The 14194-nt window shown below is 45.5% G+C and overlaps 1 protein-coding gene across 3 annotated transcripts in view; it reads right to left on the bottom strand.

Annotated features, from left to right (window-relative positions):
- The window catches only part of VIT (vitrin), a 106275-nt gene that overhangs the window by 15355 nt on the left and 76726 nt on the right, over positions 1–14194 (bottom strand). For all 3 annotated transcript variants that reach the window (XM_045447158.1, XM_045447157.1, XM_045447156.1), the window contains 2 exons: positions 14024–14086; positions 9380–9527 (listed from right to left, as the gene is read on the bottom strand). In XM_045447158.1, coding sequence (XP_045303114.1) covers positions 9380–9527; positions 14024–14086 — 211 coding nt within the window. The remainder of the gene's footprint in view (positions 1–9379; positions 9528–14023; positions 14087–14194) is intronic.

Here is a 14194-nt window from a genome sequence, read left to right on the forward strand (position 1 = left end):
CTTGAGCTGCATAAGCTTCAGAGTCCCCAGTCTTGATCTTCCCTTGGTTACCAAGGACTAGGAACTTTGTCAAGGCCTAAAAAATAAAATACGAGTTGAACCAAAACAAAATATTATGGGCTATAAAATTAAAAATTGCAAAATGGATATTGCCAATGGTAAGTATGTAAATTGTCTACCAAACATAACACAACTTACACTTCCATAGTTGTACAATTTTAAACTCACCAAATTTTAATTACATTTGAAACTGCTTTGTGGGCTAGATTTTCTCCCTCTGCAGGATTTCCTGCATATGTGAGATGATTGTGTAGAAATCATAGCTAATCATAAAGTATTGCTCATACACACATAACTTAAAAAGCAAAAACATAAAATTTTCTTTTGAAAGTTTTTCCAGAAAAAAATGTATTTAAATGTAGAACCTAGTCACTTCGTCACGTCCACAGCATTCCCTGGAATGTTGCTCAGGAAGCTGTCTTGATATTCATCACTTCGCAGAGCAATCGATTACCTGTCTCTTTCCCATTCTACATATACAGCCAAGTCTCCTTATTTGCAGTAGTTACGTTCTATAAAGTTGCTGCGAGCATCACATTAGCAAATACTGAGCACTTGCTCCTAGGGGAAATACTGGCTTAGGTTCCTGTGGGCCTCTGGTCACAACATTTTCATCAGCAGATCGATATATAAACTTGTTTTATGTACGTTTCTGTTGGAAGACACCTAATTTAATATATGTTTCTTACAAATAATTAATTACATGCAATATTTCTGTCTAATAAAACACCAGCTGAGAAGGGTTTAACAGTTTCCTGACCCTGAGTAATGTTACCATAAATCTCTTTGGCTTTTAGCCTCACAACGCTGTCCACCATTTTTTTTTTTTTTTTTTTTTTTTTGCAAATCAGTCTTCACTTCATGAATTCGTAAGTTCAGCTACTTTTCCATCTTTTTCATAGCTTCATCAGACATTATAGATATTACTTTAGAACTTTCCAGAGCAGAAGCACACACATATCAGTGACATTCCTCTTTCTTTTTCTGAAAAGTACTGAATTATTGGTTCATTAACTTTGAGCTCATGACCAACGCACTGTCACACATGCCTGAAGGAAACTTACCAAACAGTTGTAGCGTCTCGGTAAGTGCATCACAGCCTTCTTGTGCTTTGAACCCTAGATAGCATTTTCAGCACCACATTTGGGGGGCATTTCAAATAGTGAACATAACCAATGACAAGTACAAAAATATGAAGACTGTGGCACTAGATAGATTGTGACAAGGAGACTTGTTTATAGCATGGTGGCTGAAACAAGGCACAACATTGCCTTGTTTGACCTGGGCTGGGGATGTGTGTCAAGCAACTCAAATCCCACCCCTATGCTGTGCTAGTCTACAGATGACTGTAAAAGTACCATGAGAGTTTGCTGTCAAATATGGAAGCCACAAGTCAGGAGGATCGACTGTTACCTATTTGAGAACAGGCGCTATGTCCCGGTATTTCCTATCCCTAGTGCTTAGCATACAAGTGATAATAGGTGATTGTGGAATAAATAAATGAAAGGAAGAAAGCTCAAATGTCCTTTCCTCTCTCAGATCATCCCCGGTGGAGTTGAACACTCTGCTTCTGGGCTCCACACTGATCCTTCTCTTCCTTTATTATACCATAGAGGTGGATGAATCCATCTACAGAGGCAGACAGATGAGCTATTCACATACCCAGTGAATGGATGCTTTTAATTTTATTTAATGTTATTTCTTTTAAAAATATTGCCTCCCTTACTAGATGGTGAAGTCCTGAAGAACACAATCTCTACCACATTTATTGATTTATTTTCAGCAGATTGAAAGTTTGGATCGGAGGACCTCTGAAACTCTCCAAATGCTAAAATTATGATTAGGGGCAAAGCAACTGAGCCATCCATCAAGAGACTTATAGGCAAATGTAATCAAACTACTTAGAAGAATTTTACATTAGCATCTCCTACAAATGGCATAGAGCTTAGTGCATGGTAAACACTCAATAAATCTTTATTAAATTGAAATGTAATTAAATCAGAGGGATGAGCGATAAGTCTTAAATCTGCAAACTGTAGCAGCTCTTGGTACTAGAACACATGGGTGTATGTATCCTTTTTCAGGATATACGGGCTGGTGGCCTGACGCCCGAGCCAGGTTACTTTTCAGAGACAGACTAGTTAAAAAGTTCAAAGAGGTATGCCACTACATTTCCATCTAAGTAATTTTATTACAAGATCTCATTAAAGGAAAACAATTTTTTTCCCTCAGCGATTTCAAAGCTTTCCTTTGAAAATAAGAGAAGAAAATAAAAAAAGGTTTATAGCTCAAGGAGAAAATAACAAATTGTTCTGTTTGGAAAAGAAGCTAATGACGAGAAATTATAGGGAGCCAGAATTTGTGCATGGAAAGGAATAATTTATGTGACAGGAAATGATGAGTCTGTGAATGTTTAAGAAAAAAGAATACCTGTCAGAAATGGCCCCAGGTGATCAATTCCTAGGAAGGCTTGGGACCAGGGGGTAGGGAATTGGGATGGATATCAGTGTTTCCAGGCTTTCCTGCTGGTGCAACTCACCTGAGGCACTTGTTAAACTACATAGGTACCAGATCTCCTGCTGGCAGAAACTCAATTCAGTAGATCTGGGCTGGAAGTGGGAATTTTTATTTGTTTGTTTGTTTTAAACTAGGGATCCAGGCGAATCCTATCCTTAGGAAAGTTGGGGAAGGCCTGGGGTCTGAGGACTAATGAAGCCCTTTCAGTCCTAAGGTCTATGCAGTTCTAGTCCCAGAGGCTACTGCTTTACCCCCATAATACTTTCAGTCACACTGCGTGAGCCCCTCAAATGAATTTTTATGCCAGTAGAGACATATTAACTGATCATATAGCAAGAACCTTTCAACACGGGTTCCTCCAACAAGGCATCACCTTAAGGTTACTAATGCTAAAATGTGATGATTCATGGGCTTAGTCACTGAGATGTACCATGTGAAATCAGGAGGATGTTCCAGGGTGACCCTGGCCACCCAAGGACATGCTGGTGGCTACAGATTGGGTGGCAAACTTGTTCCTTTAGTGCATTACCTGGCTCAGAACAGAAATGATTTTGCCCCCATCCTCTCAAAGGACCGAGAGCTATGGTCCACCCGGTGAGGGACTTTGTACAACTAGCCCCTTCTGAAAGGACACTGGCCTTACACTTCCGAGGATCAGAGATGGGAAGCAGGGTCTCAGAATCAAATTTTGTCTTTAGATGAGTGTTTTTTCGTCATGAATGACCCACCAAAAAGTGGAGAATTGACCTGAGTACCTCTTCCTTATGGGGGAAAAGCAGACATGCAATCTGCTCATCTGAGAGTCACTCTGGAACCAACGGACTCTCAGGCTGGCTCGTCTGTGACCACATCACAGGGCTCGGAAGCACTACAACGTGGAATGTCTTGGCAACAGACACACTTGTTGGCACCCCCTGGGCTCAGACGTGCACCCGATCTCCTGGGGATCTTGTCTGATTCTATAGGTCTAGAGTGAGGTCTGAGGTTCTGCCTTTCTCCCAGATGATACTTTGGATCCCATGTTGAGAAGCAATGTCTTAGAGGATGCCGCGCCATCAAGAAAATCAGCAGTGGGCTGCCAGTGATAAGGGGAAGGGAGGAGAACAGCTGAGGAGTCTAGAGGAAGCATGAGAAAGGCAGAGAAAAGGAGGAGGAGGACGGGGCGGAGGCAGCTCTGTAGGCACAGAGCTGGGAGAGGATTCACCAGATGACAGCACAAGCCTGTGGGACTATCTGTGCCTGAGCTCTCTGGTTGCACAATATAATCACCTGGGGAGCTCTAAAAATTAATGATGCCTGGGTCCCACACTCAGAAATTCTGATTTAATCGATCTGAGGTTTGGTCGGGGAATTGGGATTTTCAAAAGCTCCCCAAGTGGTTCTAATTGCATGGGGGTGGCCATCTGCTTCTCTAGCAGAATGATCTAGGGATCTAGGGATGTAGGGAGAATGATCTCAGGGGGGGCCCTGGGATAAACCCAGCCAACGTGCGGTGGGGGCTGAAGGGGGACCGCTGAAAGGGAAGTGGTAGAAGTCAAGTGCACTCTGTGTTTTATTTGTACCTCTGGGAGAACTGAATGGTGAGGAATAGAAAAAGCATAGGGTTCTTTGTGTAGATTTTATTCATAGCTCATTCAGCTTTGAGACTGTGTCCCTGAGGAGTGTGGCACACAGGCTCACCTGTGATCCTGTGAGAAGGGTCCTGTGAGGAAGACAGAGGCAGTCTTTACAAGTTCCATTAGGCCCTTGGAGAGGCTGCTCGGGGGCCCCGTTGGTTTCTGTAAAGGCAGTATAGACTAGGGCACGAGGAGAATGGGGTGGGCATGGGAGAGATCTGAGTTCTGGACGGCGTGGCCACTTTGCTCCCGGGAAGCCGAGCTGTGCCTGACTTTCTCAACAACAGACTGAAATTACAGACTAAAATATCAGCTTCTGGGTTTTTACCAGATTCTGACTTACTGAGTCTGGAATGGGACCTGGGCAGCGGCATCTGTGAAGCCCCCTAGGTGACACTAGTGTGCAGTCGGGGCCTGGGCCGCAGCTTCTTGCTCTGAGCCCCCTGGAGCCATGACTCATGCTCCAGCCCTGCCCACTCCTCCTTTGCTGCAGACTCAAGAGAATGTGACAGAATGGTCCTCCTTGCCAGGCATATTCGTTTTCTCTTTCCGCTGTAACAAATGGCCATAAACCTAGGGGCTTAAATGCTCAGTAGCTTACGGTTCTGGAGGTCAGAAGTCTGACACGGGTCTCCCTGGCAGGGCTGCGTTCCCTTCCGGAGGCTTGGGGGCAGGGTGGGGTGGGTCCATCTCTTTGTCTTTTCTATCTTCTAGAGGCCACTTGCATTCCTTACTCGTGGCCCCTTTCCTCCATCTTCAAAGTCAACACTCACACCTCTGACCATCTTTCCATAGGCATATGTTCCTCTGACTGATAACAGCTGGGGAAGATTCTCCGCTTTAAGGCCTCGTGTGATTAGATTGGGGCACTGGATAATCCAAGATAATCTCCCCAGCTCAGGGTCCTTAACTTTAATCACATCTGCAAAGTCCCTTTTGCCCTGTGAGGTAACATAATTATAGGTTCCAGGGATTTGGATGTGGACAAGTTTGGGGGCCACTGTTCTGCCTGCCACACCAGGCCTGACACTGGTTCTTCCCTCTGCTCTGACTGTCCTGTGCAAGGGGGCTCAGCTGATCCACGGGAGTCTCTGGGCATCCTTTCTTTGCGGAGGGCAGGGGCAGGGAAGGAGGGAGGGGAGCCGCTGAGTGCACGACTGAGGGTCTTCAGTCCAGGGCTGATAGGTAAGAAGGGTAAGAAAGTACAGCCCACTTTCTACCACACTGGACGACTGTTACAGAGCAATGAGCAGAGAAAAGTCTTATTTCATTTTGAAATGAAGAAAACCCAACATGTGGCTTTGTTCTGTAACTGTTTTCGAATGTTGATATCCTAGGGTTGATTACAGAGTTCAGAAGCACAGGTGCAATTCTGTTCCATTTGTACCGAAACTGGGGGCTAAAACAAAATCATGTTGAAGGTCAGGGGGCACGAGGCACACGCGGATCCAGGCTGCAGTGAAAACACCAGTGTGTTGGTTTCATTCGCTCTGCTGGCTCGAGTTCACCTACTAGCCACTTGCTCCGGCTGTCCTTGCGCTTAGCCCTTCTGTGTGCCTGTTGGTATTAAGTGCAGTCACGAGCCTGTTGGCTGTGCACTTCTAAATCAGAGCTCAGCTGCAAAACAAGGGCTTGGTCCTAGGCTTTTTGCTCAAGCACAGCGTTTCAGTCTTGAGCTTGGTGGAAAGCTTCAATCATCAGAAGCTTTCTCAGCAGATGAGCAAAATCTTTGCTTTGAAGTCAATTTTGGTTGACATTGTAGGGATTAACCCAAGATTTAATACCTGCCCTCTCCCCAGTGGTCATGCATTTAGCTGTGTGCTCTTGGGCAAGTCACTCAACCTCTCTGAGGGCAGCACCGCCTCTCTTACAGCAGGCGTGTGATGATTGGGGAATGAACTCTGTGGTTGCCGGTAGGCTGGTGCGGTTGGGGGTTAGAGGCTTCTTCATGTGCAGGGAGGGGGGACGTGGGAGCATGCTGGTACCACAGTGGTTGAGGCCTCCCCTGGTCTGGATCAGGAGCAGAAGCCCAGGAAGTGCAAGGTGAAGGTGCGGAGGAGCAGAGACTGCGAGCCCGCTGCTCGGCTGAATGGGGAATCGAGGGGACTGAGAGACGCAGAGAGGCAAAGAGGGAAGGACCAACCACTTGTCAGTCCCGTGACATCAACCCCCCTTCCCTTGGGCTACCTGGACTGATTTTCTGTTTCTTGCACCCAAAAGATTTTTGTGTAGGATGCTTGGGAATCAGGATTCGGAATGAGCACTGCATCCTGTAAATCAGATCATTTTTAATACTTCTGGTATTTTTATCTCATATTTGCCTTTTGTTTCCTGTTAATAGTATGAGTCTCTTAAATTCTAAATTTAAAAGTCTAAATCTAGACGTGAAAGTCTAAATTCTGACGCAGACCTCCTAAGGAAATGCGGGGAAGGAATCTTCTGAGCCTGGCACGTATGAGCAGAGTTTCCAGATTTCAGGGACTCCTGCCTGGCCAGCTTCTTCCCAGCCCACACCTCTCCTCGGAGTGCTCATTGTTGGTAGGCTGGGCACTTCCTGTAGAGCCTCATTTCCTCTCTATAACATGCAGGACTTTCTATGGCCCCAAGGCTCTGTGATCCTGAGAAAGCAAGGCGATCCCAGTGATCCTAAGGTGGGCACTGGAATCCACTGAGGACCCAAGACTCCAGGAGAGGGATCAGATACCAAATCAGCCAAGCACTGGCCCTTCCTGCTTTTCATCTCCCAGAAACACAGGCCCCACATCTGCCTCTACTTCTGCTTCCTCCCCTTTCCTGCCCCACTCCCTCCCTCTAGATGCACTAAGACCATTTGGTAAAGAAAGGATTGAAGGGAGCCCCCTCAGGAAGGACGCCAGGGGGCTGAAGTCAGAAGCAATTTCAGCTGGGCACACGGATTTCCCTTCCACCTCACACACACTTCTTATACCGCCCTCCAATTTATTGTGTTCCCCACATTCCACTAAAGGATGCATCACCTCCGTGCAACACATCATGTCATTACTGACCACGCCACCTAACTGGAACCAAGGCTGGAAGGAAGGGAGAGGCGGCTCGTTTAGTCTGTTAGCCCAACCTTCATTTATTGGGTGTCTTCCGAGTACAGAGCCAGTCACTGAATCACAGGACATCAGGGCTGGTGGCGCCCTAATAAATCATCCCGTCTGCCCCCAGGACTTCACAGATGGCAGCACTCACATGGAGAGGTTAAAGCACCTGCTTAAGGTCACACAGCAGAGCTCAGGCCAGAAATCAAGACATCCTGTCACCAGTTTGTTGTGTTTTCTAGCCCACCCTATGGCTGAAGGAAGGTGCAGATGATTGATTCGCTTCTATGAGTACATAAAGTGAAGGAAAACATGCAATTTCTCTTAAGTGCTCCAAATTAATAAGGACCCAGGATACAGAAAAAGATGAATAGCAAAGGCATTTTTAGAAAGCGAAATTGGAAAGCATGGAGGTAACTCTTCTTCTGCAAATGGTGATCACATTAAGAAAACGTGGGGGGAAATAGTTTTCTGGGGGGAAGGAGCCTTTATTGAATTGGGTTTTCCTTCCCTGCTACATTTGCTCGTTCATCCGCCTTCCCACTGGCACACAACACTATTCTTCCGCCCATTTTTCTTTCCCCTGACATATTTATTACCTTATTTTCATATTATACTATAACCCTTGGTATACACAGCTTTTAAAGCAGCTATTTTTAATGCAAGATGACGCGCCAAGCTTTGAACCCCCCAATAAAATTGACCGGGGACATCTGGCACTAAAATGCTTACACTTCCTCCCTAGAGAAGCCTGCTCTCCATTTGCTATCTTTAAAAAGTAACGTAGGAATGAAAATAGGTTGACATTTCGAAAACAAAACAATGACCAAAAAATCTCATTTTTCTATTTCAAGTTAAAGTCCTCAAGATAGATCCTTTGAGAGTTGACATTTGACGCAATTGGTTATTTTCATATATTTGACTCTGACTACATACAAGGGCCAGGTAGCTCATCTACTAATTTTTCTTCAGAGGAATACAAGATAGTACTAAACGTGTCATTGGAATTCAATGTTAAAAGTACAAATGCTATAAATTTATGAAAACAAAGGATTTGTGATGATTTCTTTTGACAATTGAAAAATAAATATTCTAGGGTCTTTGAGATAACAGCCTTGATTAAAATACAGCTCCTGGAGATCCTTGGGGAATTCCAAAGGATCTGGAGACCCTCTGGTTGTTGTCAGGTACACATGTTTTTACTTTTTAGGTGCAGAGAAATTAAGTCGTGACTGAAGCTTCTGAGCTACAGGCACAGAGGTCTGTGTTAGTTTCCGCCGCTAAGGTTAAGCCGTGGGTCTGCGGGGAAGAAGGGGTCATCTTGTGTCTGAGAGTCCTTTGTGGAAAGGGAGATAACTATCCTGCCCTTAATGGTTTCTGGTCAAAAGTCCATCTATTATTTGAGATTTGTGCTTGTTCGCTCTTCTGATCGTTTGCTTATTACCTGTCAATATCTGTATCTCTGCTTCAGGGAGAAGTAGGTTTCTCGTATTATAATGAAATGAGATGGGCTTATTATCCCAAAGAAGAGAAGAGGTTGAGATTGGATGTCAGTATGAATGCTCGATTTCTACCCCAGCTAAAATAATAGAACGGAATGGGGACAGGCACCTGGTGCTCAGCTGACTGACAGAGACCACTCCCCTCCCCGCCCATTCTTCCCCATTGCCTGGTGAGCTCTTCCGGTACCAGTGCAGAGGCTTAAGGTCATATGGAGAAAAGAGAAAGGTCAACCTAGAGCACCGTATCTTCTGGGCATCTTACCTGTCGGTGTGCAGGAGTGAGCACATGGTACGGTCCACCTTCCTCATCTACAGATGACAAAACTGAGGACGAGAGAGAGGCGGAGGCCTAGCCTGAGGCCACGTGCTTGTTGTGGGCAGAGCCAGATAAATATCCTCTCTACCAATCGGAAGTGCAAATGCCATTTACTTCCAAATGTTCATTAACCTGTCCTTCCCTTCTGGAAGAATCAGATTTCTTAAATGGCACCTGAATTGCTTCAGTTTCTTTCACTTACATTTGTACTAGGGAAGACATGAATTTATGCTCTAGGATGCGTTGGCATTATTTGTGGCACAAGATTAAGTCTGCGACGCCACTTGGTTTCACAGCACTTACCCATACTGAACGATGCCCATCAGTGGACCGGCAGGGCCAATGTCAAGAGCTTGGGCAACATCAGCCAGGAACTGCTTTTGGATTCGGAACCGACGTTTACCAATGCTTGAGCTCCCGTCAATTACAAATGACAAGTCAATTTTGCAGTCTGAGGAATGGAAAAGGGGTCTGTTATTCTGATGATCTCTCATTGCATTAACCTGGGCATTCTCCCCCTCCCTCTTTCCCCACCAGAGCCCTCCCCGCCCCCCCCCCCCCCCCCGAGAATCCAATGAAAAGAAAATAAAAAGAAGTGGCAAGATGCAGGGTATATTCACTTATTTATATTCCTGACAGATTTTCACTGGGCCCCAAGGTCCGGGACACTTGGACTAGTACTTATTTCTATAAATGTTTTAGAATTCTCTGCCCCAGCCACACTGATAGACTTCAGAAGCAATGACCTCCCATTCAAGTTTGGGGAAATCCTGAGGATGGTTTCCTAGGCTCAGACCACATAGGTTCAGACCCCTAGATGTAGAATTCACGAAGACTGAGTCTCAGGAGCTTGTGCTCTCTAACTCTCATCTTAATTTTGTAGAATTATGTGTTGGGTCTTTATAAAGGCAAGAAAAAATCAGCAAGGCCAGTGCGGAGGGGAGGGCAGGAATGGTAGAATGAGAAATTAATACCAATCTTCTCCTCATGTCCCTGGGTAAGGCAACCATAGAATTAACCATAGAATTATCTACACCTATCAGTACTTGTTTGTAACAGTCTTTGAATTTTTCCCTTTCTTTTAGCTGTGATAAAGACTGGGACATTTTTCTGGCTAGGATCCCTGGACTTCCATGAATATATGGAGGTTATGTTGGAGGTGGGGGCGAAGAGCTATTCTCGGCCTTTCAAATGCTGTAGAAATTGGTGGAAAGCCACATAGGCTAATAGTGTCTTCTTTGCTCTCGACTGAAATTGCATCACCTTAGTATGATAAAACTGATTATTCAAAGCTGATCAGAAGTTCTTATTGGGAGGTATGTATCCCTTTGATCAATAAAAAAAAAAAAAAACAACACAGGGAGGGGTGCCTGGCTGGCTTAGCTGGTTAAACGTCTGACTTCAGCTCAGGTCACGATCTCATGGTTTGTGGGTTCAAGCCCCACGTCAAGCTTTGCACTGACATCTCAGAGCCTGGAGCCTGCTTCGGATTCTGTGTGTGTGTGTCTCTCTCTCTGCCCCTCCCCTGCTTGTGCCCTCTTTCTCTCTCAAAAATAAAGAAACATTTAAAAAAATGGGGAATGAATTGTTTAACAACTGCAATTTGGGAGACAAAAATATTTCAAAGCACAGTTCCACGTGGAGAAAAAGAGAGGGGGACAGTAAAATTGGGAATTTCTGGGCTGGAGCATCCACGAGGACACAAGGACCAGTGATGCCCTTTGTGCTTGGTGGTCGCAGCTGCCTGAACAAGCCTGGATCTCTTTAAGCTGCCATAGGATAGCCCATGAGGCCACTCTCAGCCTTCTCTTCTCTCCAATGCATGTTGTATTGCTTCCATGCGACTGGGGTCTTCCCTTCCCCAGAAGGAGGTCGGTGGGCAGGGAGGGATATCTATCTACCTATCGATCAATCAAAGTGTGTATATATATATATATATATACACACACACACATACACACACATATATGTATGTGTATATATATACATATATATATATGTATACAATGAGAACAAGAAATGGACATGAATTGACACAGTTTTAAGCAGATTTGATGAGAAATATTTATTAAAGAGTGATACTACGGAATTGGCAGATTAAGGGAAAAAAGTTGTATCTGAGAACGTGCTTCATTATCTTGCACTGGTGCATGGCAATGAAAGCAAGGGGAGAAGAAGGCGATGACAGCGACCTCTCTGGGCCTGGCTGACTCTGCTCCATCTGGAATCAGTGCCTTGGCTCATTAGTGGATCTTGCAAACTTTTACTTCCTGTCTGCCTGGACATTTAGTGCCGGCCAACTCTTCTTTTTCTGCTGGCTTCCCCTGTCCTTTGCTGCCCCCAAACTGCCTATACCCAAGCATGATCCTTGAGATGAAGATTACAGGAATCAAAGAAAATCAAGAAGTGAAGCTTAAAGATGTCACAGCAGCCTGGGAAAAAGCAGAAGAGAAGCAGAACAGTTCTAGGGCTACTGATGTACCCCACACAGGGCCAGCCCATTCTTTCCTATGTCCGAGCTTGCAATGAGAATTGTTGCCAGCAGGTGGCAGTGGTGTTCTTCAGGGCTTGCCGCTCACCAGGCAGGCACCTGTGGTTTGCTAGAAATGAGGACTCCCAGGCTCCACCCAGATCTACAGAATCAGATCCCCATTTCAGCAAGAACTCCAGGTGACCTGTGTGCACATTAAAGTTTGAGAAGCAATCCTGAACAGGGCTTTTTCTTCTAGATGTCAGTAGATTAGTTCAATATGCCTTTTAAAATGAAAACTCTTTTTTTTTAATAACTGTTAATTAGAATAAGGCCCCGAAGTGACTTCCTTTCTTTTTTTAAAAGAATGTTTATTTTTGAGCCTGGGAGGGACACAGAGGATCCTAAGTAGGCTCCTCGCAGACAGCAAGGAGCCTGATGCAGGGCTTGAACTCAGGAACCGGGAGGTCATGACCTGAGCCGAAATTGGATGCTTACCCGACTGAGCCACCCAGGCGCTCCAAAGGTGGTTTTCTTTTTAAATAAATAAAGCCCACGGGGGCGTGGCTGGCTCCATTTGTAGAACTTTGACTCTTGATCTCAGGGTCAGGAGTTCAAGTCCCATGTTGGGTGTGGAGCTTACTTAAATAAAGCAATGAGCCTCTTCTTCATGGACAATTTTTTCTCATTTCTTACAATTTGAACCTCGTTCAGGATTCAAGTGTTCACTTCATAGCTAGGCTTTAAAGAAGTTGAGATGCTCTCTATTTGCTTAGGTCTCTTTACTACTACCTGATGGCTGACATTGGAATCACCTGTGCTCCCCATTGCCCAGAATGCTTTAATGATCTGGCTTTCAGCTCTGCGCATGTGCTCACTGAGACACAGGGGCTTTCTCGTATTGAGAGGAAAACATGCCGATACGAAGATGGCATCACTACTACAGGATAGAACTGAGTTACTAAATGTTCAGCATGAACAATTTATTACGGTCACAGAGGGCAGAGGTTGGAAGACGAGGAAGAAAAGGTAAGATATAGTGTCTACGGGAATCAATCTACCAATTTTCTTAATTGCTTTGGTTTTCTCCAACATGATACAATTTTTACAGATTAATGCTTTGTGTTGTCTCATACATTAGGCCAGTGGTTCTTAACCCTGGATATATATCAGAGTCGCTTATACAGCTTCAACAAATAAGAATGCCTGGGAATCTCTCTGGGCTGTGCTTCTTAAGGTTTGATGTGCAAAGAAATCTCTTGACTCAGTAGGTCTGGGGTAGAGCGTGGGATTCTGCCCTCCTAACAGGCCTCCAGGTGATGCTGATGTGGCCAGAGCATACACTGAGTAGCAAGATCTAGGGTGAGTGGGATTCAGTAGGTATGAGCAGGAACTGGACATCTTGAGTCTTCAGGTGATTCTCACACACAGCTGGGTTGGGGCTCACAGCCCCCTGGTAGCTGACTTGCAGTGACTTTCTAGGGGAATCTGCGGGTGCTCCCTTGGGCCTGTAGCACTCACCTGCCTCTCGGTTTTCCTCTTTCCCCCCCAACCCTGCCCGGATCCCTCCTCTGGTATCCTCAGGTGGCTTCTCCACCTATTTAGTGCTGAAGTTCTTCAAGCTTTTTCACTTTTTAAAAATGTATTTATTTATTTTGAGAGAGAGTGGGGGAGGGGCAGAGAGAGAGAAAGAGAAAGAGAGAATTCCAAGCAGGCTCCACTGTGTCAGCACAGAGCCCAACACAGGGCTCAATCTTGCAAACCATGAGATCATGACTGGAGCCGAACTCGAGAGTTGTATGCTTAACTGACTAAGGCTCCCAGGCACCCCAGAAGTTCTTCACGATTAAGCCCTCTGGTTTCCCTAGGTCACCTTTCCTGTTCTCATGACCTTGGTTTTAAACCCTAGTTCATCATCTTCCAACTCTGAATTACCAGGGGGCTCCTCCTTCTCAAGTCAGATCTGGGGAGTCAGGCACCTACTGGACCGAATGTCTTTCAGAAGATGGGAGACAGAAACCATCTCCCTGCCCTACCCCTGTGGACCTCATGGCAGTACCATTATCCCAGCTCCTTCCTCTCTCATACCTCCCCCTCCAAGCCTCTAGATTCTTCCTCTCTGTTTCCTGTTTCTCTCCATTTCCAGTTCCAGCTCGGAGCTCTGTCTGCCCTCATGCCCAGTAAGCCCCTGGCCCTGCTGGCAAGCCAGTCTCCTCCTCTACCCCCCTCCTTTGTCTCCCTTTTCCATCCCACCCTGTTGCCATAGTGATGTTTAAAAAATCCGATCCTCTCCCCTTCGTGTACACAGTTTAAATCCTCCATAAGCTTCCCTTTTCCCTTAGAACAAAGTGACAGAAGAGAGGAGATCAATAGATCCAGGGTGGGAAGAGGTGGGTTTGGGTGGGAGTAAGCGGGGAGAGAGGGAAGCAGATTGGATGTCACGGCCACTATGGGTTTCTAGTTGTCAGTTAACTTACTTGGATCTCCCTGGGATAGCGGCTCCAAAGCCTGTGTGCTTAATTCTTCTTTTGGAACAAATCCTGGAAAGAGCAGTAAAACTTTTGGTGACTTACAAGAACAGGAAGCATCTGGCCTTACCCCAGGGATGGGGACATAATGGATATTCACACCCAGCTGCAGGGCGAGGG

The sequence above is a fragment of the Leopardus geoffroyi genome, chromosome A3 (assembly GCF_018350155.1).
Source record: "Leopardus geoffroyi isolate Oge1 chromosome A3, O.geoffroyi_Oge1_pat1.0, whole genome shotgun sequence".
NCBI classification, from domain to species: domain Eukaryota; kingdom Metazoa; phylum Chordata; class Mammalia; order Carnivora; family Felidae; genus Leopardus; species Leopardus geoffroyi.